The 27,972-nt window shown below is 36.9% G+C and overlaps 1 protein-coding gene across 11 annotated transcripts; it reads right to left on the bottom strand.

The window, feature by feature from the left end:
- Positions 1-27,972, bottom strand: ICE2 (interactor of little elongation complex ELL subunit 2). Of its 11 annotated transcripts, none has more exons than XM_026059320.1 (15): positions 27,762-27,968; positions 26,716-26,820; positions 23,752-24,019; positions 22,475-22,594; positions 20,385-20,519; positions 19,903-20,019; positions 18,294-18,453; positions 16,655-16,839; positions 15,237-16,188; positions 12,282-12,460; positions 10,226-10,355; positions 5,851-5,935; positions 5,698-5,748; positions 4,288-4,546; positions 1-1,886 (listed from the first exon to the last, which is right to left on the bottom strand). In XM_026059320.1, exons 1-15 carry the CDS (start codon positions 27,788-27,790, stop codon positions 1,719-1,721), a joined length of 2,943 nt encoding a protein of 980 aa, XP_025915105.1. In that variant the 5' UTR covers positions 27,791-27,968; the 3' UTR covers positions 1-1,718. The 11 variants fall into 11 exon arrangements, 7 of the variants coding, with proteins under 7 accessions (XP_025915105.1, XP_025915108.1, XP_025915106.1 ...); XM_026059323.1 differs by lacking the exon at positions 27,762-27,968 and adding an exon at positions 27,394-27,475 and having other exon boundaries at positions 23,752-24,015; XM_026059325.1 differs by lacking the exon at positions 1-1,886 and adding an exon at positions 1,902-2,218 and having other exon boundaries at positions 27,762-27,971.

Genomic DNA, 27,972 nt, shown 5'->3' on the forward strand with positions numbered 1-27,972 from the left:
TTTTATATTTCACAGAGAATAGTTTTTAATGTACATTCATTGCTTAAGCCTAAAGAACTTGTCCTCAGAATTTTATAAAACATATAACTCAGTAAACAAATTAAATATTTCATTTATATTTCTGTAATACTAAAATGTGTCATGTCAAGACCAGAGGAGTAGAACTCTGATCAGATGTGTAGACTTTTAAACTTATTTAGTCCAAATAAAAGACGTGGAAGAAAGTCTTTGTTAAGGCGCTTGTTCTTCATGTTAGCAGTTTAAGCATACATATGAACAGCTCACCAGAATATCATCCAAACCAAAATTGGTTCAGACATTCAAAACCGGTTGTGTGGTTTACAACGGGAAACAGAAAATAATTTATTGGGTTCATTCTTGAAGCTTTCAAGAATACAAGAGCCCCTCTAAAAACAATACCCAAGGAAGTTACAGGCAGAAATCCAGAAAACACAAAACAAAACCTATGATAGAGAATATAATTTTGCAGCCTTAATTTCAAGTATTGTTTCTGCTGAAATTTACTATCTGATAAAACACTGGAAGTATGTACTGTAAAACAGCTGTAACGCACAGAACTCTTCCCTAACAAGCGATTCATGTTAAGTTACAAATGTGTCATGGATTACGATGCATTCTGTCAGTAACATTCATAAAAATTTTAATTCTTCTACACAACTGCTATTCACTAGGAAGCAATATGCCATCATGCTGCTTGGCCTTTTGCAGGACCTAAGTATTCTCTTCTCCTAACTTCATTCTGTCAGTTTGGCTCCAAATTTCAAGTGAACTGCTGAAGCACAGCTTAGGTAGATTGGGTTTTTGGAATGATGACTAAGGCCTTGACCCTATCATTTGTTCCTTCACGCAAACTTTGAGTAAGCACACTGCTATGCAGTCTGATATGAGGTTTAGGTTCTAGTCATTTAGTAATGCAGTAAATAATGTCTGCAATATTCAGTTTTGAAGATATGTCAGAATCCAATCAATTTTTGGAAACTGTTTTTCCAAAGTATAAAAATAATTTAAAACTGTTTCATACTTTGCTGTATTCCTAAGTTTCCTAGTGAAAATTTATGGCACATACTTTTCAAATATGCACAGCTTTTGTTCCCCAAACCTCATTTGCTACATCATCCTAAAAATAAACAGCTTTTTGTAAGTGATATGACTTCCTTAAAAAAAAAAAAAAAAAGGCAGAACACTGTGTTAAAATGATAAACTAATTAACTCCAAGTTATTCACTTTACGTACATTACCTATGACACAAAATTTCATTTAAAAATCTATCAGAATGCAAATCTGTAGTAACCCTGGAAGAAGAATTAAAAAAGCTGAAAAGGTGTTTTTCTTATTGTACTGATAGCAGATATTGCTGTCAACCACTGCTTTATTTTTCAAGATGAAGTTTTTCTATGAGACCTGCAGAAGGTACTACTGTCCCCTAACCTCAGCTGCAGACACCTGCCTTTTTTTCCCTCTACAGCTAAATTAGAGATTTGCACTTGAAATGCATCTACCAAGGTAAGAAAGAGTTAAAGGTTTGTAGAATGTTTCAGTCTTCCTAAACATGGTTTTGTAGCTCTCTTCTCTGCCAGGTTGTTCTGGCTCCTTTGATGCTGCAAGAAAGTCCCAGATATTTTGTTTTGTCTTGTCCTTCTCCAGTCCATATTTACCTCAGCAAGGCTTAACTATTCCTACTTCACTTGAGTTTTCTTTTATGTCATTTTCGACTTTTTCATCTTCATTCTTTGTTTGCAGTAGTTCTTCGGTTTCTTTGCAGCCACACCTCCATTTCCAGCAGGCTTGGCTGGATTGCCTTTTGTTTCCATGGCTACTGGCCGTCCCTCGCTGGGTGTGTCCAGCTGTGCTTTTGCCCCAGCCATCTAGACACATATTAGTAGAGAATAAAAAAGAACTAGAATTAAAAATCTTAAATCTGTATTAAGCATAAATATACACAACTACCTTCAGAAAACTGCCTTCTAGTTCTTGTCGATCAAGCCAGACTCGGAGGCTAGGTCTGGACCGCCTGACAGGCACATGTGGTCCTCCCGTCCCGTCACCCGGGGATCTGACCGCTCCCGCTCCTTTCTCGCCCACAGGCCTGGATTTCCTTCCGGCAGAAACCAAACTGCACAAGGGAAGTAGGAACTGATGTGCACCTCAATTGTGCCCTCGTATGAAGTCAGGATGCAGCCAAAACATACAACCAGGCCTAAAAAGCATTTCATAGTCCACTAAATGAGGCAGTTAGCATGCAGCTTTTACATAAATCAATAAATCTACACTGAAGAAAAAATAATGCTTGAAAATTTTCTTAAACATGTCATACTACCTGTTCAAAACATTAGAGCTAGGAGTGTGACCTTAAGGAAGTTTTCAAAGCATGATATGCATCATTTATTCACCAGCTTCAATTACAAAGCACGTTGGGATCCTAAAAATTTTTCTACAGGACTTCTATCAAAAGTTTCTTTAGATGCAGACAATTAATTTTGCTTCTCATACTAAATTCTACACTGTTAAAAAAAAAAAAAAAAAAAAAGACACCCAACAACAAAAAACAGATCTTAGTGACCTAGGATATATGCATGTTTACTTAACCTAATAAGGTCTGGAATGAAGCTCATGTTCAAACATTTAAAACGATGCACTTCTTTAGATTAAACTGCTCTTGTGAAGAAATGCAGAATACACATGCTCTGTGAGGTTGCTCATTTTCAGTAAAAAGGCACAAGATGGCCACACACAATTGTATGTTTACGCCTGAGACACAAAAATTGTATTTTCCTAAATTAAAGTACTCCCATACCTCCAGATACAAACTAACATACTGCTCTTGTTTTAGAAACAGTACTATATACAAATTGTTATGATTGTCTTATTGTGTAAGGAACAGCATAGCAATGAGAATTCAATTTTCTGTATGTCAGGGAAGCCATCTGAACTGCAGTGAAAGCTTCCTCGAGAGTGAAAGAGTTCAGCGCAGAGCCAGGTGATTAATGGCAATTAACATACTTTAGAGGGCCAAAAGGAAAGCCTATTTTTGGTGCAGAGAATCACTGTTATTCCTAAATGAGCTTTACATAAAATTACAAACAAGGCCAGACTCGAGATACTCCACTATCTGCTGAAATCAGATATCAGTTTGTTTGTTTTTTTTTTTTAAAAGAGTACTTTCTTCTGACTTTCTGTCTTGTTCTATGATTATCCCACACCTAATAATGCAAAAGCTCTGACATTTTTTTTTCTTGGGGCTGATTTGCTCACCACCTCTCCCCCGCATGGGTTCTCTGATAAAAGTACTATGATTCAATGCTCACTGCAGCCCTTCTCAGAGCAGCACCCTCTCCCTCTACCTACTTATTTTCACAAAACCATTTAGATTTTAATATCTTTGAGGCCTCCAAGACATGTCAGTTTTGGCTGAAATAGCCCAATAAGTTCAAGATTTTGAGATCTGGGGGTAAGAGGGAAAAGGGGCAGAACTGGGACTGAAAAACAGGAAACCAGGCTAAAAGGTCCTTCCTGAAATTGTTTGAGAAAAAGGTAAATGAACAAAAAAATACTACCATAGAGACAAAATTAGGAGAAAATCCTTGTAAATGCAAGTATTATCTCTGTGCAGCTGTACTGCAAACCCATATATTACACAGCTTTTAATAAACCCATTCACCACCTTCTTTTGCTGTCCAAAAGTATTATTAGTCCACATAAATTTAAGATGCAAAACTCCATTTTGAAAGAATTTTGCCACCAAATGGGAAAAAAGTGTATTTCTAAAAAAACACGTCATGTACACTAGAGAACTGGAGTAAGAGCTCAATATAGTTACTCATGGAATAGACAGTGAAAATAAGATTCAGCTTACCTAGTTTCTACCTGTCTACCACTGAGTTAATCATCTAGACTCCTTCTGTAGTCATTAGAGAGAAAACAAAAAGTCTACAGCATGAGTCATATAATCTGCTTAAGAGGCCCATCCTGGTGTGGAGATGGATCTCTATAAAACACACCTTTTCTCTCTGTTAATAATAAACAGAGTCCAGCACAACAAGCTTAAATGTTGTCTTCCTACTGTAAACATTTAGGTCTAGGTGAGAGAAATCCTTTTTCCTGAAACTCTTTTTAAGTAGGCCTTCCTATTCCTGCAGCAGACCCAGTACTCTAAAGAGTCTTTCTTACCCACAAAGGCGACAGACAAATACAGTAGCTATACCCAATGGCCTGAACTAGATTATTTCGAAACAATTAACCTGATCTTCCACCACGCATGCTACTGACCTTCTGTTTCCGCACGGCCTCTTGGGGTGCGGGTGGAAAGGTGCATGGGACTCTCCCATGGCTCATGTGATAGGGTAAAGGGAGGCCGGGATCTAGAGGCACCCAGGGGACTGACAGACTGGCAGGTACAGCAGGCAGATCGCAGTGAGCCTTATGCAAGTTATAGGATGCTCTGGTCGCCTTGTCAAGAGAACTCTTATAGATTGCAACTGATGAATCTCCTGCAGCATGAGTCAATAAATAGGAGCCCTCCTGCAAACTGAAGTGATATAGATCAAAATTTAAGTCTTAAAATACTCCTTAAGTTGTTTTGTTTCATCTGACCATTTGATTAGGATAGTTATTAATTTCTTAATGGCAAGGAAACCATCTTTATATATTTACACATCAGTCCCCATTTCATAAAAAGACTACAGTCAAAAATGCATGAATTAAAGTGTATTGATAAATACATACTAATTTATGTATTTATAGTGTATATATTTACAATGTACTAATTTATCACCAACGTATGGCTTGTCATCATCAGTTATTTGTGCTCCAGTTCAACAAAACATTTAAGCAAGTCCTGAAAACTACCCATAAGCAGCAAAATATAGAATTCTTTACCTAATCAATGCCTGAGGACACCTAATGCACATATGCATATCAACACAAAGAACAGAAGTGCTTTAATCCATACAAGATTAAGCAGGTTTTCAGAAACATAAATTTCAACCAACTCCCCATATAAAAAAATCTTAGTCACAAATCATAAAGCTACAGAGATTAAAAAGCACAAGAAAATTTATGTAATGCAAAATAACATGCTTCACATACAGTGCAAGAAACTTGCTTCACAAAAAATTACACACACACGAGGTGACATGACAAGGCTACTTGCAGTCTGAAAGCCGCTAAATAAAGAGAAGGAAGCAGCAAGAGAAAGGCTGCAACTTTTTTTATACATATATATACACACAGACACAGACACACACACACATATATAAAAACCCTGCTGTAATAAGCTAAGCAGAAGGGAACAAACAAAAGTCAGTATCATTGCTACATACTAAGCAAAAGACTATCAAAAACCAAAAGGACAAGTTTTAAATGTTAGCCTACGTATGTAATAGTACAACTCACTCCTTGAACTGTTTAATCAGTTCCAAGGTATCAAGTCTCATCTCTTGAGGAAGATGTTCATAAAAATCAAGTTCTTTTTCTTTTGCATCTTTTATTCAAAACCTGTAATCCTAAGTGCATTTTTACATGCTACTGCATTACGCTATGCTAGACCTGAAAGAATCTGTAAAACTTTTAGGGTACCTGAAGCAACAACAATCAGAGTAGACAACCGTTCTACAGAAGAAATAGGACCACCTGGGTAACGCTGCAAATAGATACAATGAACAATAATGGAGTACTTACTCAGACACTTTCTTTAAGATGTGATGAAGTATATTTAATGAATTTGCAGGCCTGTAAGTAGGAAAAAAACCCACAAATATTACAAAAGCAGTAACTTGCAAGGCTTGTTACGGTCTCAAATTCATTGTTAAAAAGCTATTGAAAAATACTCACTTAATCAGTCCAAGTTTTTCTCTTAAAATTTCTGGAGATATCTTTTCTAGCATAATAAGCTTTGATGTAAAAGCATCAATACGTCCTGAAAAAAATATTCAATTAATACATTAAAAAATAAAAGAGAACAAATAAATACTAAGAGCATCATTTAATATTTGTAGACATAATGCAATTGAAAGAAATAAAAATTTTGCTCATTTACAGATTAGTACAGTGAAAAGTATTTGCGAATGGTGCAAAATAACTGACATGTAGTTACTTTATTTATCAGGATGACTAGTTTCTTTTAGGCACTGTATATTTGTTACTCTTCTTAATATCAGTATTTTGTGCAAGACTAACTGGCTACGTTCAACATTTTGCATTGCTGTCTATATGAAAAAAACTTGAAGTCATTATAAACCCCCCCCCCCCAAACTGCTTGTACTCTCCATTCCCTGTCAACCTCTTCTCAAATAACAATCTTCTCCATTTCTAAATTCATGGACAGCATAGCAGCAAAACTCTATGAACTACTCGAATCTATTTTGCATTATTGTATCTTATACTCATTGACTGATAAAAAACACTTCTCATTCAGTAAGTTATGCATACAGTAAGTACTTCTTTCCAACCAGTTTTTAAATCTTCTTTATTTAAAAGCCAATATTATTCTATTCAGGTGAAAGTAAACTAGTTTTTTGTAATAGGTTTCACTTAGGCACTTAATGCAAATAAAGAAATAATGGTTGGGGTAAAATGTTCCCATTTTAAATCAGCAAAGCATATCACAACTTTATTTACTACTTAAGCATGATTGCCTTCTTCTGGAAACACGTCACAGAGTTTATTTCCTTTGCAGATGCAGGATTTCTTACTTGAGCAGCAAGGGGTCTCAAAGCAGCAACTGAGCAACATGCTTTACCAGCAACAGAAGGAGAGCGCTCTTAAGTTTGTTTCATGATAACATCTCTGCTTTTGTGCACGCTCTCAGTTCATTCTTTGAGAACATGAAAATCACAAATTTGCCGTAATAGCACACTTTGCAATTTATGAAGGAGGCCACAGTCACACATCCGTTTTCCTTCTCATCTGGTGAGCTGGCAGCACTGCTGAGTCACTGGGCCGAGCTCCGAGATTCTTCCCTCGGCCACACACATCTGTGCAGCGCCGAACCACAACGCGGGACAGTTACGGGGCACGGACCAAGGTCCAAAGAACTTTCCACCCACTCTTACTTGGCAATGCAAGAGATTGTTATCATCAGGATTTGAGGTTCTTTCAAGATCAAAGACCTCCCAAGCAATTTAACAGTGACACTTACTGCGCTCTCAAAACTTCAATTTAAAAGGCTTCCCTTAAAACCCATACAGTCTCAGAACAGTCTGAATGATGATGTAAGTTGTCAAGGTACTGCATTATTAGTGGTAAGATCACAGTTTTGACATGGTTGTTTCATACCTTCACACTCATACTATGGGGTAAATTTAAGAAAGTCTGTTGCTCTACTGTTACTGACTTAAACATTTAATTTATTACACGACATAATATTTCACTCAAAATAATTTAAATTATAGCATGCTCTAAGAGGATGACTAGCACAAATCTGCCTTTCTGCTTACACCAAAAGCATGATGGCAGTAGCCTTTTTACTTTCAGGTATTAGAGTAATGAATTGAAAAGCACAAATTAAAGAATGAGATATTCACCCTATTTTGTCTGTAATACATACAAACATTCTCACCATCAGGGAATTGTCAGTTGCACTTCAGGAAAAGGCTCTCTGTTGTAAAGACCTCTCTAACTAAATGGACACTAACACTATATTTTTCAAAGCTACCCAGAAACAAACTGGAAGGCAGAATTTCACAGCTACCTTTTAATATTTCTCAAGGATAGCACAAAGAATCCTAAAGTATGATATGGCAACAGTTTCCCCAAAAAGATTGTGATAAATGACCAATTTTGTGGAAGAACATTTATATACTCGCATCTGTTTTTTTTTTTTTTTTTTTAAATCTTTTTCTACTAGAAACCAGTGGTACCAAAAATCACCAATTTGTCTACTTAAATAAACCACATACTCTGCCAGTATCGAAGGCTGGTTACGTGCTGCGAGTCCTCCTCCCTATCTGTAACAGACACTTTATAACAGTGATAGGAGGAGGCCCACCCTCGTGCTGGGAGTGCCGATTTACCGTGCAGGACAGCGAGAACGTACAGTAATCCCCTGCTTCCCAGGAGCACACAAAGGAAAACCCTTATGCACCTCAGGGCTTGCTGCAGGAAAAAGTGCATCCAAGAGCTGACAACCGTCACAGGAACAACCAGAATTTCTCAGTCTCGCTGACATTTTTCCCCCGAGCACAGCACACGAACAAAGAGAGCCCAGTGGAGGGCAGCTCAGGGAAGCCTGCCCGCCTGGGGCTCTGCACCGTTTCATGGCCAGGACGTGTCCGCACGCTCCGGGAGACGGGGGAACCTCTCTACCGGAAGGGGTGAGGGTGGTGACTGTTAATGCCAGAGCAACTCCTGCCGCCCACAACCTGCTTTCTCCTATACTCTCGAGCCTCTATAAAAGGGGCGTTGGCTGGATGAGCTGTCCTCAAGCTTCTGCACTCAAGCCATATGTTAAGTATCCTGCTGCTGATGGAAGATTAGACAGAAGTGCATTCTTTTAGATTGTTACTTTATAAGCAGATTAGCCCTCTCTCTACAGTTTCACTATTTCCCCACACTGCTTGTGACTCTGCAAATGCTAATAATGAGCAAGGTTTTCTAGAAGAGTTAAGCTGCAGTGAAATTCAGCCTTTCTTCTACCCGTTCTAAAATTCTATTCCTTCCATATAAATATACTGCTTAAATAAAGTATATTAATATACAATTGCAAAATCGTGTGCATAATTATTTTAACTGTGCAAAGATTTTTTAGAGGGGAAAAAACAGCAAACTTTACTTTTAAGTTACATTTATACTTTCATGCTTTAAATTTGGACAGTAGACAAAAAGGTAGATGCAATCAACAAAACCAGTGTTCCAAACGTATCAGATTTCACATAAACCTTATATTTTTAAGGTAGGAAAACTCTGTAAGTAAAAATTAGAATAGAAATAACTCAGCATTTCTAAAACAGTATTTTCATGTGAGCTGCTAAGAAATAAGAGAAAATACTTAGAAGAGTAAAAATGGTAATTCAGTGCATAACTGGAAAGGTTAGGCAACCACAGGCCGCAACTGCTGCCATAACAACCATAAAAACAAGACAAATCTTTCTACAACAGGAAAGTGAGACAGTTCCAACCGTAGAACATTCATCTACTGTACAAACAGGATTGCCCTCACTCTGTACCAAGCGCCAAATACATTTTAAATGCATTTTGACTAACCACTTTAACTGCTGCAAATTTTGGCTTTTAAAATCTTGCTAACTACCAGATTATTGATATCAAACAGGTCTTTAAAAAAGTCTCTTAGAATAATCTGGCCACATTCTTTATATGTATGATTTCAATTTCTTTGCTATGTAAACAGAACAAGTGTACTCATGGACTTAAGCTTCTGTAGTTCTGGACTTTTTAAAAAGTCATTGTACAAACATCAGTACAGAAATTTTAATGGAAATTTGTTAGTGAAATTCTCCATATACTGCTAGCATGCTTGGGCTTGTGTCTTGCTTCTGGACAAAATAGCATTTACAATAAGATACCTTTCTGTTAACATTTCCATGCTTTTTATCCCTGCTTTATTGACTTTTTATTTTCTGTGCTCTGATTTACAGCTGTCTTCTCTTTCACCCAATATTTGTACTTTCCTGCTTCATTCCTACTGAATGCAAAACCACTTCCCATTCATAGATTCCATTTCATTCTCTCGTTTCCATCTGCTGCATGATACAGGACAAAGGCTACCAAGGCCATGTCTTTGACAGGGATGTTCCAAGTCATATCATATATTAGAAAATAATATTTCATGGATCAGTTAGATATGGAAACTGGAGAACCTGGAAAATGCATGGTTATTGAAGATCATCCTGTGCTCAGAGCTCTTGAGGAATATTACAGCTATCAAAATCAAAGATACTTCAAGTTCTAAAGATTGCTTCTGGGCATCAGTGATGCTATTTCATGCTAAAGCATCTAGTAGCAGTTATTTTCAAGAACTGCATTTATTTGCTTTTCAAAGACAAATATATCTGTAAGCTTGAATTTAGTTCTTCGAAGTTAGCAATCTTAGACACAGTACAAACTTAAGAGAAAAGTGAAAAACAAGTTTAGAAAACTAAAAGAAATAAGGATGACATATGGAATACACCTGTAATAAGTATCTCTCTTCTGTTATTCTCCGAGTATTCATATATACGTATTTTTTAAACAAAAATTGACACATGCTTACCAATATAAAATGAGCATTCAGAATGCAACATGCTCTCTGTCCACAGTTGACATACTTCACTTTCTGTAAGAGCTTCAACACCATAATAGGCTTGATATTCTAGTTTTGGCAATAGGAATAGTGGAATAGGCTATAAAAGTGAAAAAACAAGTGAAATGACCACTCAATGTCCAAGAATAAATACCACACTGGAATTACATTTTGTAATTCATAATCATCATGATCTTCCACTACAGCTAAAGCAGCACAGACTTTTCACAGATCATGTACAATGGTCACTTTATATGAAATCTATAAGATGAATTTAAGACTACACAGACTCTATATAAGGGAGGACAAAAGAGAAAAAAATGTATGTGTGTATACAGATGTGTGTGTATTTTTTTATACATATATATATATATGTGTGTGTGTGTGCGTGCGCCTCAGCAAACTTTTACATATAATAAAATTTTAAAGCTAAAGTAATTTCTCCATAAGAATACATTATTTTGAAGTTCACATTTCTATGCTCTACTGCCCTCTTCAGGAATTTTGGAAGAAACAGGTAGTATATTTTGAGTTACTTATTACTTTAGTGGCATCCTGCCATGTATGCTCAACGTCAGAATTTCAAATCAGAACTTAATATTTGGAATCTCATTTGAAATCAGAAATTAACATTTGTAACAGACAAAAACTTAAGACTCTTCTCACTGAAAGTCTGGAGTTCAACTTTCATCAGGTATTTTTAAAAATAAACAAACAACAGCGTTCCATTTCTGCCTGTCCATAAAAGCATAGGCCAGTGGGAACGACAAAACGCAAACAGGATTTCTCTTGCACCTCTACAGGTCTTCATTCTCTCTCATTTTCTTTTTAATCTACATGTCAGTCTTTCCTAGAAAAGCTATTCTCCTGCTAGTAAAAAAGAACAGTTATTGTTTTACTTTTGCATAGCACTTTAAAAGTTAGAAGTGGTATGCAAATATTAAAATCTTACAACACCACTGGAGGTATTATCTTAACAAATATAGCTTTTAATACCACCTCCCCCATCAGTGCTGAGAAAGACATCAAATAAATCAGAAATATTGAAAAGCAACATAGAAGTGTGATTTACGAAACAAACTAAGTAGCTATTCACAGGCATTTATAAGCAATGGATCAGTATTAAAGTGAGGATATTTCTTCAAAATAAAGTTCTGAGCAGGAAATCTTAGCAAACAATCAAAGAGTTATAAAGATACATTTCTATTTTAATAAAGAAGAAATACTTCACAAAGTGTATGCATGCCTACCACAATTCTGATTTTTTGGGGGAAGGAGATACCAAACCAGATTTGTCAAATCATTCAGAAGACTCCTGACAAAATAAATGAATTCTTCAGGATTCCAGAATAAGCTTTCCTTCTCCAGACATAATGAGGAATAGCTCAATTTCATTTAAAGCTTTTTATTCCTTAAGACAAATAATTTCTGAGGATGTATTCCATACAGTCTCCTAAAGCGGGACGAAGGGGACCTATTACCCTCTTTGAAATGTATCCTCTGCAGTTCATTCTATCCTATATCCCTCTGCTTATCTAAGTATAATATCAAGGTTCAGTTCTGCTTTGAAGTACTTACAGGCATGAAGAATCTCAAAGCCTTAGGCCGCAAACCTAATTACTGCATTAAGTTTTAGGAATAGTTCAAATTGGCATTAGTATAATTACCCATGCTTATTATTGTAATGTGGTCGTTGTAAGAAATGCGGAATCACACCTGCTTATCCGTTCTAATCAAGTGGGGCTAAAGAAATCACAAGTTATTCTTGCCTCCCTTCCTGCAGCAAATATTTACTTAAGAAGGTGTACACTGAAATGTTACAATTCAAATGCATTAATTATCTGAGGGACAATACAAATGGTATGAAGGACTGGAAATGCATTATGCCCCCTCTTTAATTCCAGAGATACTCAGTACACCTTAAATGATGACAGTTTGTTAAAGGAACAAGTTCCAGTTGAGCACACCAGTTAAAAATAAATAAAAGAATAAATAGATAGATAAAGGCTGACAGCAAGATCTGTACCTTTTGGGCTGTTTTCTTTTTATGAGATCGTGGCCTTGTCTTTACTTTTTGCACATTGCAACGCACAAGTAACAACAGATCATCCAAACTGAATAGCTTATATACGAGGTTGCCATCCTGAGGTGCTGTATACTCTGAAGGGTCTTCAACAAGCATTTCAAGTTCATTCGGCAGCTTTCCTATAGAAAATACATAAAACAGAAAATTAAAAATTTGTAGTGCTCACCATAAAACTAACTAGCTTTTTTTTCCTGTTGAAGTAGAGAGAACTTCTTAAAAAAGCAATTTGTTTGATAAGGGTTTAGCGGGGGGAAAAGCCCTATCCTATTAGGCACAAGGTCACTTGTTATGTATTTCAAACTAAATTAAAATGGAAAATGTCCACTCTAAGATTATATTATTAAATATTCCCACATATTTTATCTTAATCATTATATTTCTGCATATGCAAATGGAGCTGTGGGACTCCATGCCTGTACAGAGTTCAAAGGCTGGAGTTTAAGTCACAGTGAGGTTATGCTCAGCACAAAGGAAACAAAAATTCTATTTACAATGAATGTCTCCTGAGAGCTACAATCCCATTAATAGATGCCTAAATGGCTCAGCTCTGCATTCCAAGCTGAATTTGCTTCAATACTAGCACATTCAAAGGAAACACTTCACTCTAGATCTCGAAATGCAACTTTCAGGTGGGTAAACAAACATCCCTGCATCCTACAGATGTACTTTAATGAAGCATTTTAAAAATATATAATGAATACACACCAACCTATTTAACTTTTTGTATTAATAATTTATCCTATTCTGCTTTTTTGTCCTGTAGGTATGCGGAAATGTGTGCCAAAACTACAACTACAAATAGATATTGCTGTAGTGCTATGAATAAAATTAAGTACATTTTAACATGAACCTTAGAGCTTATGAACATCTCTGAATAAATATATATACCCTGTATGAGAGATTATCATCCAAATGACTGAAAATAATTTTCTATTAGTAAAATTTTTAACTTAATTCTGGCTTTCTGCCAAAAAAATGCTTTTTTTTATTAACTTGCTATGCAACTTTCACTCTGTTGAACAATTTATGCTTACTATTCTTTCACACAGTTACACTTTAGCTTCTCAGCAATATTGGTTTCACCACCTCTATCAAAAAAACACAATTATCAATTGTCAAATGCTTGAATTCCACACTCTGGCTTTCTAAAAGGAGGAGAATATCACAACTCAATCCCTCAAATTGAGGGGGGGAGGAGACAAGTATATTTTAATGACTGTTAAAATTCAATTAAAATCAACTTAAAGGTAGGTAAAGATAAGACAATTTCAGCTGAAACAGAGCAAGCTGTATTAAATGAAATTTTTACAATTATCTTTTACATTTCCATCTCTGCTAACAGCACATTTCCCTACACTTTACTCTCCTTTGCCCCAGCCACCACAACACAAACACTAATTTAAAGGATCATCCTGTCCCTTCCTCTTTCTGATGACCTAACCACACACAACAACCAGATCAGACAGGTTCACTGGCTCTATGCTCCTAAAAACCACGAGCAGAAAAGGAAATGGAAAGACAAGCCTGTGTCCTTACCGGGAGGCAGGAATGCCTCAGAGCCCCCTGCAGCCCCGCTGCTGCTCCTCTGCAGCGCGCAGGGGCTCCTCACCCCCCGCCCCCCCCCAGCTGCAGCTAGTTCTCACACCACAGCAGGGATGCAGCCAAGGCTTACACTACGCCTCTACATTGAAATGATGTGTTGTTTAAAAGCCTATAGAGTGGCCACCTTTTTCTTAAATCAGAAAAACCCAAACTTCAATCTCCAATTATCTCCATTACAGACAGATTAATTCCTATGTGATCGAATGGACAGCTGGTCAGAACATCCCAGTGAGACATGTTTGCCACCAGAAAACAGAGATTCACTTGAATTAAAAGCTTGCGAAAAGAGAATCTGTGCTGACGCAACCTGCCTGGTTTCCTGCGGGCTTACCCGAGACGACACAGGCTTTGTACGTTCAGCTGCGCAGAGCCCAGAAGCAACTCGGGCATGCGGGCAGGTCTCAAACTTCATGACCCCTAGGATATTCAAGGCTTAGTTCTGGGTGGAGATCTGGGTATAGCACGGGTTCAATTTCCAGCTAAACGCTGGAAAACTTGGAGAGGTGACTTGTAGGGTGTCCTCCTCAGCCTGCTGCAACCGCTTGCTGGGGCTAAGGAACAGTAACTGAATTGGGAGTCTCAGAACTTAGACACACAAATTTAAAGATTTCTTAAAATTTTTAATTGTGTAATTTGATTAATTTTTCCTCCTACAGAAAATGTAAATAGTTTCTTGTCATTCAAAAAATGGGACTATTTTTGCAGACTTCCTCACAGACCAGACTACTAAAAAGTTGGAATTTCTGAGGAAAAGCAACTCATTTGAGTATCAAATGACTTCTTTTCCTCTATTTTGCTTTAAACAGAATGCTAACAGACTGATTCTCATTTGTCTTAGGCACTAGCTACTCAGTAGCACTGTAAAAGTACCCATTTCTTTTTTGTTGAAATAGTCATAACACATTCACTTTAATGGACTGAAAATTATAGTACATAACACCTAGAGCTCCCAGACTCTCCTTTTTTCCCCCCACCAACAGGTACTTGTCCTTGCTCAAAATCCTTGCATATAACAACATTACATTTCTCTGTAGTAAAATAAGATAACATTTCATGTACAACTCTGCAGATGAACAGCTACAAAAATGTTCTTTTTCTTACACATACAAAACAGTATTTTTCACATAGAAAAGGTATTATTAAAAAAAAAAAAACCCTAAGTCACATCTCTAAACAAACATAGAAGAGGTACTATTAGGATGTTTTCCAGGGGAGAGAATTAAAATGGGTTTCTCTTAAGTTTTACAGAAAATTTAAAATTTTACTCCTTACACAACAAACAATGTTACTTACTCTTTGGAGGTCCCTGGAAAAGCCATGTCCAGGTATTTCTAGACGAGCTGTTGGGATTTGAGGCAGGGCCTGGTGCAGTTTCCGTGCTGGAGATCACCGATGATTTTGGAGATTGAGGCACATGGGTTAGTGCAGAGTTAGAATTATCACAGCTCACTAGTGGCTGCACAAGAGCTTTTTGGGACGGTGACTTGAGGAGCTCAGTTTGCATTTTCAAAATCTGTCCAACAGGATCAAATTCTTTGGACAACCTTTTTGTAGGCTTTCTGGAAGCATTTTTCTCCTGATCCACGTTATCTGAGGAATCAGCTATGCTTTCTGATGGAATACGGATGGAGGAAGGCAATTTGGAAGTCTCTGCTGAGGTACTGGAAATAGTATTTGGTACAGCTGATTTGCAATAATCAATATTTTTACATTCTGTATCAATTATCAAACGATCTTCATCGGTGTCACTACTGCACAAAGAAGCACAACTCTTATCTTTTTGTGCAGCATCAGACTCTTTCTTGAAAGTAACAGCATTAGATAAAGTATTTAATTTCGTTTCATTTTCTGATACTTCCTTTGTCATGATGTGCTGTGCTTTGTTCAATTCTACCTCCTCTGAATGAAAGCTTTTATGAGATGAATTTTCTTCAAGGTTGGAGCACAGAATGCTAAATGATGGAAGCTGCACTTTGCTGGCTGAAAATCCTTGCTCAGAAACTGTGTTTCTTCCTTCTTCGCCTCCATTGTCTATGGTAGATGTCAAATTTTTGTCCATTTTTAGCTCACGTGACAAAACTGGACCAGTGTTACCAACTTTAGGAAAAGTATTTTCTGTTTTAGAAGTCTTTGAGAGTTTGACTGCTGCTCCAAAAGTTTCTAGTTCTGTAACATCATCATCAAAATCCATCCCTGAGTCATCTGGAACAGGAACCTTCCTGCACTGGTAGGTGTCAGAAGGTATCTTAACACAGGGAGGGGAGAGGACAATAGAACATATTAACCGCAAATAAAATACTTAAATTTGAAACATGCAAGAAATGTTCTATTATCCACATTTGGACTGTTGAGGGACAGAGGAAGTAATTGGAAAATGAATGAACAAACAAACCACACCACATTTAAAGTGGAGTATCTTAAACCTCAGGAGTTAAAAGGTCTTTCAACATAGAAATGAAATTTGTAAAGCCTTTTCCATCTAAATAAAGCAGTTGAAAATATATTTTAATGATGTAAACATTAAAGCTGAGATAAAGATGTTGTAGAAGCATTTCAAGAAACTAGATAGACTTTTTAAGAAATAGGGTCTGTAACTCAAAAGTAGAAAAGCTATCAGGGAGAAACCTAAATATTTGTTTATTATCACAGAATATATAAAGCTCAAGGACTGTAAACTTAAGGAAAAATAAAAAAGAGGTGAAGCTACATACATCCCACTGAAAATTATTCTCCTCAGCTGGTTTGTCCATCAATACATCAGAAATCGATACGTAAGACTTTTTAGTTGCTAGGAAGTCCATTGGAATTTCATGGAAGATTTGGTTCCTCTCTCTTACTGTCATTTCCTTTTTCAGGAGAGGTGAGTCAACATAAACTACTTTAGCTGGTTTGCCATCTTTTAAAGAATGGAAAGAGAGTTAATAATACAGGAAAGAAAAAAAATCATTGTATAATTTAAATAATAAATTACTCTTTCAAATTCCAATTACATTCAAATCCTCATTAACTACAGAAAATGTCTAGATACAGTGTGAATTATTATGATTCTGCAGCAGCAAAACAGAACCGATTAACAGACAATCACATTTTAAATGCAGTTCCAAATAGAGAATTTATAAAATAATTTAGGATTCAACATTCCTTGTATTCAGTCAAAAAAAAAAAAAAAAAAAGATATTTTCTTTTTCCTTTGCATGCATTGAACCTCAGATCCATGAGTTTATTTTGGGGGGTTTTGTTTGATTTATTTATTTTTAAGTCTCATTGCCTGCTATCCAGTAGTTTGCTATCTGCAAATCTTACAATTAAAAAAAAAATAATAAAGGGGAAATAGGAGAAGAAATCTATACTACGATTCCTGACAGGGTGCTTGACAAAAGTAGAATATTCAGATGAGCTAATCAATTTATTCAAAATATTTTTTGCTGCAATTGGGAAGAGCATCCTCCACCAACTTTCAATATGAATTTGTTACTCTATGACATAAATTGGTCCTTCAGTTCCAGAAAAAATTTTGCTACTTCATTACTTTATTAATTCTTTTTTCATAAAACTTCAGAATTTTTCTCTTTAGCTTATTGAAATCAGTTCATCTGACAGCTTTAACAGCTTCACATGATTTTTTTATTTTCAAGGAGTAGAGCTTACAGTTTTAAAAAGCAAAAGGGCATTTAACTGACTCGTCTTTCTGCCCCCCCCAACAGAAAATAGCTGTGTGTCTAAACACAATGTTAATGGCAATACCTCTAGAGGTTGTTACTATTCTCAGTAATAAGGTGAAATAGTGTGTAGAAAAATAGGAAATGACTTTGCTATCAGCTTTCCTCACTGAGGATAGAGCACAAACCTCAGCAATGGATTTTTAACGTGTATTTGTTAGGATAACTGCAATTAAACATTTTTCTTTAAATAACAAAAGTTCTCTGACTCTTTACTAGATTAATGCTAAAAAACATAACTTCAGTTTTTCGCCCTTCAAGATGTGCGAACTAAATCAGTCAAATTTTATTACTTCATTTGATTTTTAAGATTAAAGAACATGGAAGTACTTAAGAGAAATTGTTTTCCAATAGCTGCATTCTAAAAGGCTGCTTCTTTGAAAAGCATGAGAATCTGAAGTTATATTGCAACTAGGATTTTCATTTACCTTTAGCTTCTTCTTCTTCCTGAATAAAACCAAAAGTAAACTATTTTATTGTTGTACAAGCTAAACCAGGCTATCTCCTACCTTCTCTCAGCAGTTTTTACTGTTTGACTTAGGCTCTTCAGTCAACTGAAAGGGATTATGAGAATACACAAAAGACTTCACGGACAAAAATACAATTTCTATAACACAAAAGCATACTGTACCTGCAACAGGGATCATTTTAATACAAACTGGAATTTCCCACTGTTCTTTGTAGTTTAGTCCATGATTATTCAGTAAAGCAAATAATGACTGATTACTTAGAACAACTTGAGGACAGTATTTCAAAGCAAGTTTTTCTGCATTTGAATCTGAACTAATATCCTAAACCAGAAAAAAAAAAAAAGATTTTTAAAAGATTTTTTAAGAAAAAGGCTCTTATAGCCTGACATATATAAATCTAAATTCATAGAAGAAAACATGAATTAAAAAGCTCCAAACCTACAAATGCCCAAATATCATCATTCTGTCAGGGTTCAGAATCAAAAGAAAAAGCAAAAAGTCTCCCTTAAGGATTTTGTCTGCATCTACCTTGCAGCATATTTTATCTTTCAATTCATTCCTACTAATTTGAATTACCGGGCTGAACAGGAATATGGATGATAGAGGAATATGGGACTGCATTACAGCAGAAGTGGGGGAAGGAGATTCACTCACACATATTACAGATCTTACAGGTTAAGTAGTAAACTAAAAAGAGGCCTAACATTGAAGTGTGGTTAAAACTGAACAGCTCTTTAAATATAGATTACCTAGCAGGAATCTTAAAACAAATACAAAAACATGAAAAATACAAATTCAGAGTTGAAATTATAAGAGTATTTAAAATAATGTGTACATGGTTTCCATGAGCAGAGGAAGTTGGACAAGGACTGAGAAGAAAACAGAAGCCCAGGAGCACTTGGGACCATGACAGAAAAGAAAAAAACAAAACAAAACAAAAAACTAGCTATGTTTTTTATTTTGCCACCTCAGACAACATCAGTAATATTCTTTGCTTATAGCTTTAACACCTCTTGTGATGCATCATTCTCCTCTTGGACCTCTGCTACTTTCTTAAGCAACAACCTCCTTTCTAGTCACAGTCTCTCTGTTGAAAGGTTGGTCTCTAATATATGAACAAACTCCTTAACCTAACAGACAACAAACAAGCTCTACAGAATGAGAAAACTAATTGATATGATTTTCTCTGTGGAAGAACACAGACAGCAACACTGGATATTTAACAATAAAATGGAGTAGAACCTAAAAATTATTCAAGTCAGAAATGCAGTCTATGCCATTTAGCAAGAAAATTCCCAGGGTAAGTTAACATAAGGAGTTTAAAATATTTCTTACTATCATTAGGACTTCTTTCTTAAACAGAAACTTTTACATGGACATGCATGTATATGTGTGTATACATATATATACACACACACAGGCCAGCTTTGGCCTTTGCTTTAAAGCAAAATTTAAAAGGAACAATATTATGATAAACAATTCTAGATAGATTTCACAGACAGTCTGTTCTAATTAAAGGACCTCTCTAATGTTTCATTGAGAGAACAGAGGAAGTCCAATCTAGAGACACTGGCTCAAAAATTTAATGATATTCCAATTTTTGAAGAAGGCAGTGTGATTGTTATGCATGACATTAAATAAAAATAATACAAAAAATAAAACAAGAAAACCTTAGCATTGCCACATAAAAAGAAAGAAAGAAAAAAACCACCTCACACACTCTTCTCTACAATATATGACATAATAATGACAACAAAAAAGGTTACTCACACTGTGCATAATAGAAGCCTTTTTTTCCGGAGTTATAATAGATGCAACAGTTTTATAATCTACAGGTAGCTGAACAGGCATGGTAGGAAATTGTGTTTCACCACGTCTTGCTGTACCCTTGAACAAAATAAAGCAGTACCAGAAAACACCTTCAGCTGGAATCACACTGACCCCAAAATTCCACTTTTCATAATGAAAAATATGAAGAACTAGGCAGGCACATTATAAAGTTGATGTTATAGTTAAAAAAAGTTAATGTAATCTTTTTTTGCTGGAAACACGTAACATAACAGATTTACAGCCTTACTGCCAAATACTTTAACTAATTCTACTCAAACAATTTTCATTATAAATTGTAACCCCTAACCCAAGCACTGAATAATGCACATTATATATATATAAAAAAGTTCTGCATAATGCAATCCATATGTAATCCTTATTTGAAAATAATCCCCAAACAAAAGGTATATGTAAGGTATTACCATTACAAGAAGATTTTTTTCCAGCCTAAAGGTCAACTGTGTGTTAAATTTTCCTCCCATGATACTTATGATTTCCTGAAGCGTGTAAAATTCAGGATACTTTTGCACATGTCCAATACAAGCACTTAATAATTTCTAATGAAAAAGAAAGGAAAAAAAAAACAGTTTATGCATTGCTATCTTCCATAATAATTTCATTAAAAAAAAATCTGCAAGTTACATTTGCATATACTTTCTGTAAAAAATACTGACCTGTTTCCCAGATTACTGCTAACATACGAGTTCAAATTCTCAGATTTTGGGTAGCATTTAAATTAAAGACTTAAGAGATAACAATGCAATAAGACTCCATAATAATCTTACAATCACCAGTATCAGAATTGAAGCGTATTCTAAATTCTCCTCAACCCCTTACATGCAAGGTTCACAAAGTATACACAGAGGCTTAGACCAATCATAAAAAGATTGTTCAGTACAGTTTGAATCCAATTGTGCTGAACTGGTTATTGTTACCTTTCCAGTTCGTTTACTTAGCCAGGCTTTTAGATAGTAACAAATAGTAGTCTATTTCATTTATACTAGTCCAGGTAAAAGCTGTAAAAGGTAAAAACATATTAAGAGTCTATATTTGCTGAAGTTTGCTCTCATGTCAACTCTAGATCCTGAGCTAGATTTTACTGATATCTGAATTGTGCATTCAAGTATTTCATTTTTATTTAGTAGCTATAATGAGCTGTTTCTGCAAGTACTGTTTAAAAATGAAATGGAAGCACATATTTAGATGTAATTCAAGAGCTTAACTATGAACAAGACAAAGATTGGAGACATTTTCCTAACCAGAAGATAAGATCACTGCCTTAGAAAAACAGATGCACAGTGTAAGATATAAAACAATGAAGACAATCCCAATTTTTTTTAAACAAAAAAGCAGGATTCTTTTCATCCCATGTGTGATAACACAACAACATTTGTGTCAAACTGTGTTATTAGGAGAGCAAATTTATCTTGTGCTTTAAAAAGCATATAATAAAATGTTATGGTGAAATAAAAGCAATCTTTCTGATTTTAACTAAAGCCCCTACTCTGTAATATTTGCAATTATTTTTCCACTTTATTCTGTAAAACAGAAAATAATGTGGCACTTACTAGAAAAGACTGAAATTTTAGCAAAAAGTATTTAACTAGGTCACTTCAGTTAAGGTAAGACACTATTAGAAAATATTTACATAAATTATATACTAAACAAATATTTTAATTATTTTTTTTGTTCTCTGATCAAAAGAAGCTTGGAATTCAAACAAATCTAAAACTGTTTTAGTAAGCCCTCTTCTACTTAAATGAAGACAGAATACAACAGAAACACAGCTCTAGCCATTCGTATTCTTGGTGTTATGAATAAGACATGGCAGATCACTTTTTTTTACTGACTGTTCAAGATGTACCATTGTAAGTGAGAAGATGCAGGAATTAGGAAAAGGTTGTCTTCGCCTTGCTTCATGTAAGCAACAGAAAGTCAACCCAATGATGCAAAAGTTTAATGAACTTGTATTCTGGAATTCTTTTCCCAAAATATGTTAATCCAAACTGGAAGAATGAGGTCTAAAGTTTCATTCACTGTTGATTTTAGAATCATCAAACTGGATATTTAAGAAAGCATGAACTTGCAGATTATTCTGATTAAGGCCTGAATAGCCTCTGACAAAAAGTAACTTCATAACATACTAGTTTAGAGGAAAGCTTAGCATTCTTCCCAATACATGGCCCAGAAGCTTGCCAATGTCAATTCATGCTTAAAATGTAATTTCTTCCTTGCCAAATGTAAACAATGCTGTCATATCCTTTACTGGTGGCTAACTAAACCTTTGTACAGTATTGCATTCAATGACCTCACTTATATCTTATTAGCTACATCTGAACTGTGGGGCCAGCCACACTGGAGAGCATACGCGGTTAGGAGACTTCTCACATTTCATCTCAAGACAGAATCAGCAAAAGTTCTGGGAACATCAGCTCCCACGAGCAGTGTATGTGTTATCTTTCAATACGATTGTTTCAAAAGGGAAGGAATTAAACACGGTGTTGCCATTTACCTCAGTATAAAGTTGCGCATCTTCAGAGATGGTATCATAGTCTTGGGCGCAGCTTTTTGCAGCATTTTGGGCAAATTTCATAAATTCTGCAATTTCAGTGTTTACTAATTCTTTCATTTGCTGGGGAAAAGAAATAGTTTTTAAGATATGTTTTTAAGATAAATTTTTAAGACATAGTTTTACTTGGTATCCCCTATACTGGGTAGGCAAACAGCAAAACTTCCAGAGTAATAGTACAGGAAATGGTATGAGGAAGGGCACAGATCCCATTTGCTGCTCAATTTGGCAAATCTTTGAAAGTGTTCAGAGTTTCACCAAATTCAACACAGAATTTTACGAGATTAGGTTTACTTCCTTAAAAATAAATACATAAAATAAAAAGTTTCTTTTGATTATGCATTGGTGGTTTAAACAAAGGAAACGTTACAAGACATTGCCGGAGCAAGTTTACATGACAGAGCAACAAAGCCACTGAGCCCTGATTTCATAAGCAACGACACTGTTAGTAACAACAACGCAACAGGTACTGATTTGCCTGGGATAGATATTCCCACTGTTACAGCAGGAAAGAAAGGAATTAACATTAGCGAGGAAGCATGGGATACCTAACGCAGTGGCTCAAAAACATTTGCTAATTAATTACCATATACAGCAGTCAACTAAAATGATACAGCCAACCAACACGAAACATAGTCTTTCACTATTTAAACAATTTTGCTGAGACTAAGCAGCAAGAGTGAGCTTGTGCCTTTCTACTCCAACGAGCTCGGATGTGGCAAGCGTAGAAGGTCAACATGCAGGTCTCCTCACGCGCTAATGAGGAAAGTTCCCATTAGGGTGATGTCAAAGATCACATTAAAATTTATTCACCTTCTAACATAATAAGACTGCTACGTGCCATTATGAAAGGCTACAATCATAGTATTAGTTTAGGGTAAATTTTTAAACTTTCTTCTCATTAATTTGTTTTAAATCAGCCATTAAAGAGCTACAGCTGCTACAGTTACTGTAAGCTGTTTAGAATACTACTGCTGGAAAAAAAAAGAAAAACCACTTTTAAATAGCAATACACACTTTCCACCTATATGAAAAATGCTATCCTGAATACTTTAAACATTATTATCATTCGTAAGAATATAGGTCAAAAGGCAAACAGGACAAACTGAATTTTAAAACAATTTTTGCTACGTTTCCATTACTCTTTGCAACAATAACAAAAAATGTGTAATTCTTTTCTGTGATGTTTGTGTGTATATACATGTACACATAACACTTACCATATATGTGAATAGTTCTCTTTGACTTGCTGCATTAACTTGAAAATGGTTTGGTTTCTTAGAGTACTTAGTCATCAGATATAAATATGTTTTTTGCTCCTTCTCACTCAAACAAGAGGTAAATGGATAGGGGAGTCTAGGTTCTGGAAAAGGTTGATCATCAGCTGTAGTTTTAGCCTTCACCTCAACCGGATCTGCAGCCTGCACGTTACAAGTCTGTTTGTCTTCTAAAGCATTTGCCAACACCTCTACGTTTTTCTTTGTCTGTCTGAAAGAAAAGTAATAAATGAAAAGAACTTACACTTTTGATGTGTGATGATGAATATTTATCAGAATAACGGCACTCATGCAAGCTCTTAAACTTCAAATCCAGCAAAATGCACTGTAAGGGAGATAGTAATTTTCCAACCCCTACCCTATGTCATAGGAATTTTCATATTCTGAAACTTTACCTAGACAATGACACTAACCCTTAGTGCCAACAGCAGGTTTGCCACTGATTTCAAGGGGTGGGGGGAGACATAGGATTACTGAACTTGATTAGAAAACTTTTGTTTAAAGAAAAAAAAGCCTATATAGTAGTCTGCATACTGAATATTGAGGTGACAAGCCAACGAAACTCAAATTCTTTGCTCCGGAACACCCTCCTTATTAACCACTGATTGTTTGTATTCAGAAGCAATTTGTACTTAGAAAGGGCTAACTTACAAAACAAAGTTATGATAGTAAACAATAACCCCTTAACTAGCAAGCCTTTATTTCACTGTAAAAGAAGTAAATTAAAATTATTCAATTCTTACAATTTAAGTTTTAGGTTTTGGTGAAGATTTTTCCTAAGAATAGTGTACACAGCTCAGAGTTCCATTTTCAATTCTAAACAATGCCAAAATCAGTTCCCCTAAATAACACTGGGCTAAGGCAAGGTGAGGTAGCAGCCCTAAAAACAAAGGAGTCACATTATAATGCTGATTCTTAAAACAACTCCAGGATATGAAGACCAGCTTATCTCTTCTCTATATAAAATAACCGTTCTTAAAAGAGAAAATATTTAAGGTTAACAAAATGACCATTAACTGCTGATTTTGGAAAAAATATATTTTTAAGATATGATTTCAGCAGTAGAAAACGTCTCAAGTGTTATTCAAACCCAACAGTATCACGTCCACAGTTCTTAATAATACTTCACAGCTGTCTCTCTGAATATGAGAATATGTCCATCCTTGTGGCACAAACTGGCAAATTTAATTAAGCTGCAGCAGCGACAAGATGCTGACTCAGATGTGCCAATGTAGGAATGTCAAGGAATTCTAGCAGCTTAAATTGGCTGTATTCAGCACAGAATGAAATGGCAGCACATCGAGATCATTCCAGTATGCAGTGCTGTCACAACCTTCATCAGGGTGCAAACCAAAATAATCTGACAGAGCTTTTCTGTCCATATTTACAGCATTATCCTTTATTTGAGCTGACGGCTTAAATTTTTCTCCTTCATTTTATCAGCAACCTGTCTTCACAGCTTCTATGGTGAGAGAACATTCACTTTAGTAAATATTTATCAGAAATCCCAATATACAAGTTGACAAACTTCCTGCAGCTTTTACTTTCATATTTGCCCCAACAGTTTCCATTTCTCTTCCTCTGATTACGGCCAGTCAACCCAATTCCAGCATTTTCTAACTTATTCTAGTCGCAACCCCACTTCAAACTATAAATCCGCTTTTATCATACGCAACTGAACATAACCCCACTCCTAACTGCAGTCATGCAGTCTAGAAATCCTCTGTTGTACATATCTAGAGGAAGAATCCTGCAGGAATATCCAGTCTGCCCGCAGCAAGCTATGAGGATCGTGTCCCTCTGCCAGTTCAGGGAAAGTTACTCTGACAGAGATGAACCAGGAAAACTACTTTAATCCTTTTCTCTAGCTAAAGGTGTGAGATAGGCAGAGCCATGTGATGTAGACCGCTATTTCCCTAAAAATCCCATTCTCGGTGTTAGCTCAGAAAACCAGGGCAATTCCCCTTTGGAACAGATTACTTCTGCACACACAGAACTTCCCCACACACAGCACAGTTGCTATCTCGGTCTCCATCCCCATTCTTCAATCCCATGAATGCTGGTCCACCAGAAGCAGCTTGTTAGCTGTACCTCCCTATGCTAGCTTAACGACTTCTTAAAAAAAAAAAAAAAAAAAAGCCTAAAACCAATATTCCAGTTTTGCAATCCAGTAGCATGTGAACTACACTTTTTCACTATGCCAAAAAAATGTTGATTCTATCTAATAGACATTAAGAAAGTAAGATATCAAGAGTGTGCCATCAATACTATCTGTACCAAAATCATTTTTGTCTACAGCATTCCATTTTCCATTCTTCAGGCAATAATCTACATAGTTTACTCATTAGTCAGGGAACTAATCATGTCTCCACTGTAGCTAACACACGGTTGGGTCTATGTAAATAGTGTCAGCGTCTTCCCAAAGGTATGAGTAAAGAGGATTTCAGTGTAGACAGTACTGGCAGCCTTCTACAAAGCCAGGTAAGTCAGAGACAGACAGCAGGACACAGATTTCTAAAAAGAATTAGAACTAGTTCATGGGTTACAGAATCTTTAATGTGGCTAGCTAAGAGTGTTTGTCAAACTTGTTCCCTCTTTGGCACGCAAAAAGAAAGCCAAAAAAAAAAAAAAGAAAGAAAAGAAAATCCACCCCAAATCCTAACCCCACCAAAAAACACAGAAGACCAGAGGCCCCAACCCACTCTCCTGCCTCCGGAGGTCTCCTGTGCGGCCAGGCACAGACCGGCCCGCAGACTACGTCCGGAACCAGCCGGATAACGGTATCTCCCGGGATAACGGGAGATTTTCTTTTCATAAACTGAAAGGAAACCAAACCCAGAACAAGTAAGAGTATGCATCAAAAGGGTGATGAGAAACAGCATGGAATTATAATGTAACAGCATATACCTGTTTGACAGAGTCCATAGCTCAGAGAGGCTTGGGGCCAATGAGTATTTTTCATAAGTTTCTCGTGAGAAAAATACCTCAGTACCATTTTTTGGTAAAATATCCCTGATAAGGAAAATGAAACAAAATAAGAACATTGCAATGCACAATGAATTAAAGGCCAAATTTTGACCCTGAGAAACACAAAACAGAATCATATATAAAAAACTGGAGACTATCTACAGTGTTTACACATTCCCTCCTACACATGCTACATAAATATTGTCTAATCCCTTGTTGGTCTTCAGTACTAAAATAAAACCCCTTACTGGTTTTTCACTGGAAAGATTTCATTAATAGATGGGTATAAAATCTAGATGTGGCTAGAGAAAACACTGCTGTAGTTACACGCTTTCAGAAGATGCAGCTAAATCAAAACCAAACATCGGGTTGAACTTGCTGAAATTTTGGAAAAAAAAAACCCACAACAATCCTCTTTTTAATTTTTCAGAAAAGAGGCTCTATCTTCCATATAACCCTAAGGACTTCTTGCCCTCTAAACTGCTCTAAAAAAAATAAATAATCAGGCATCTGTGCGGTAGCGCTCCCTACGCTCGGGATTATACAACGCAAACTATCTTCCAAGGCATGAGGAAAGATTTATTCCCGTCTTTCTCACAAATTAACTAAGTGACGTACAACTCGCCCTCCAGGCTTAAGAATGAGCTACCCCCCTGCGGGACCTCGCCTGCCCACTCGCTTCAGCAGCCCGCGCCCGCAGCCCGCCTCCCGGCGCGTCTCGCTCGCGGCCCCTCAGCGCCGGGCGCCGCCCCTCTCCCCGCCAACGGCCCAAGATGGCGGCCCCTCCCCCCCGCCCGCAGCCGCGGGGCGGGCCGGGCGCGGGGACCCGGGGCCGCCCCGCAGGGGCACCGCCCCGCTCCCTGGCGCATGCGCGCCCCGGCCGCGCGCCGGAGCGGAGCGGGAGGCAGGGGCACCTCCGCGGCCCGCCGCGCTCCCCGGACGCGCCCCGCCGGTTAGGGGGAGAAGGGGGGAGGAGGCGCACTCACCAGCTCAGCACCGGCGCTTTGGCCGCCATCTTGGCCGCCGTTCTGCCCCTCAGGGAAACGCAGCCGCCGGCTCCCTGCGGCTTCCCCGCCGGCGCTGCCAGGCCGGGCTGCCCTCACGGCAGTGGCCATTCAGCGCAGCGTACCTGATCAGGTGCTCTGGGGCGGCCAATCAGAGCGCGGCCTCGGGTTGCCGCTGAAGCTGCCGCGGCGG

The sequence above is a fragment of the Apteryx rowi genome, unplaced genomic scaffold (assembly GCF_003343035.1).
Source record: "Apteryx rowi isolate R43461 unplaced genomic scaffold, aptRow1 scaffold_156, whole genome shotgun sequence".
Lineage (NCBI taxonomy): Eukaryota > Metazoa > Chordata > Aves > Apterygiformes > Apterygidae > Apteryx > Apteryx rowi.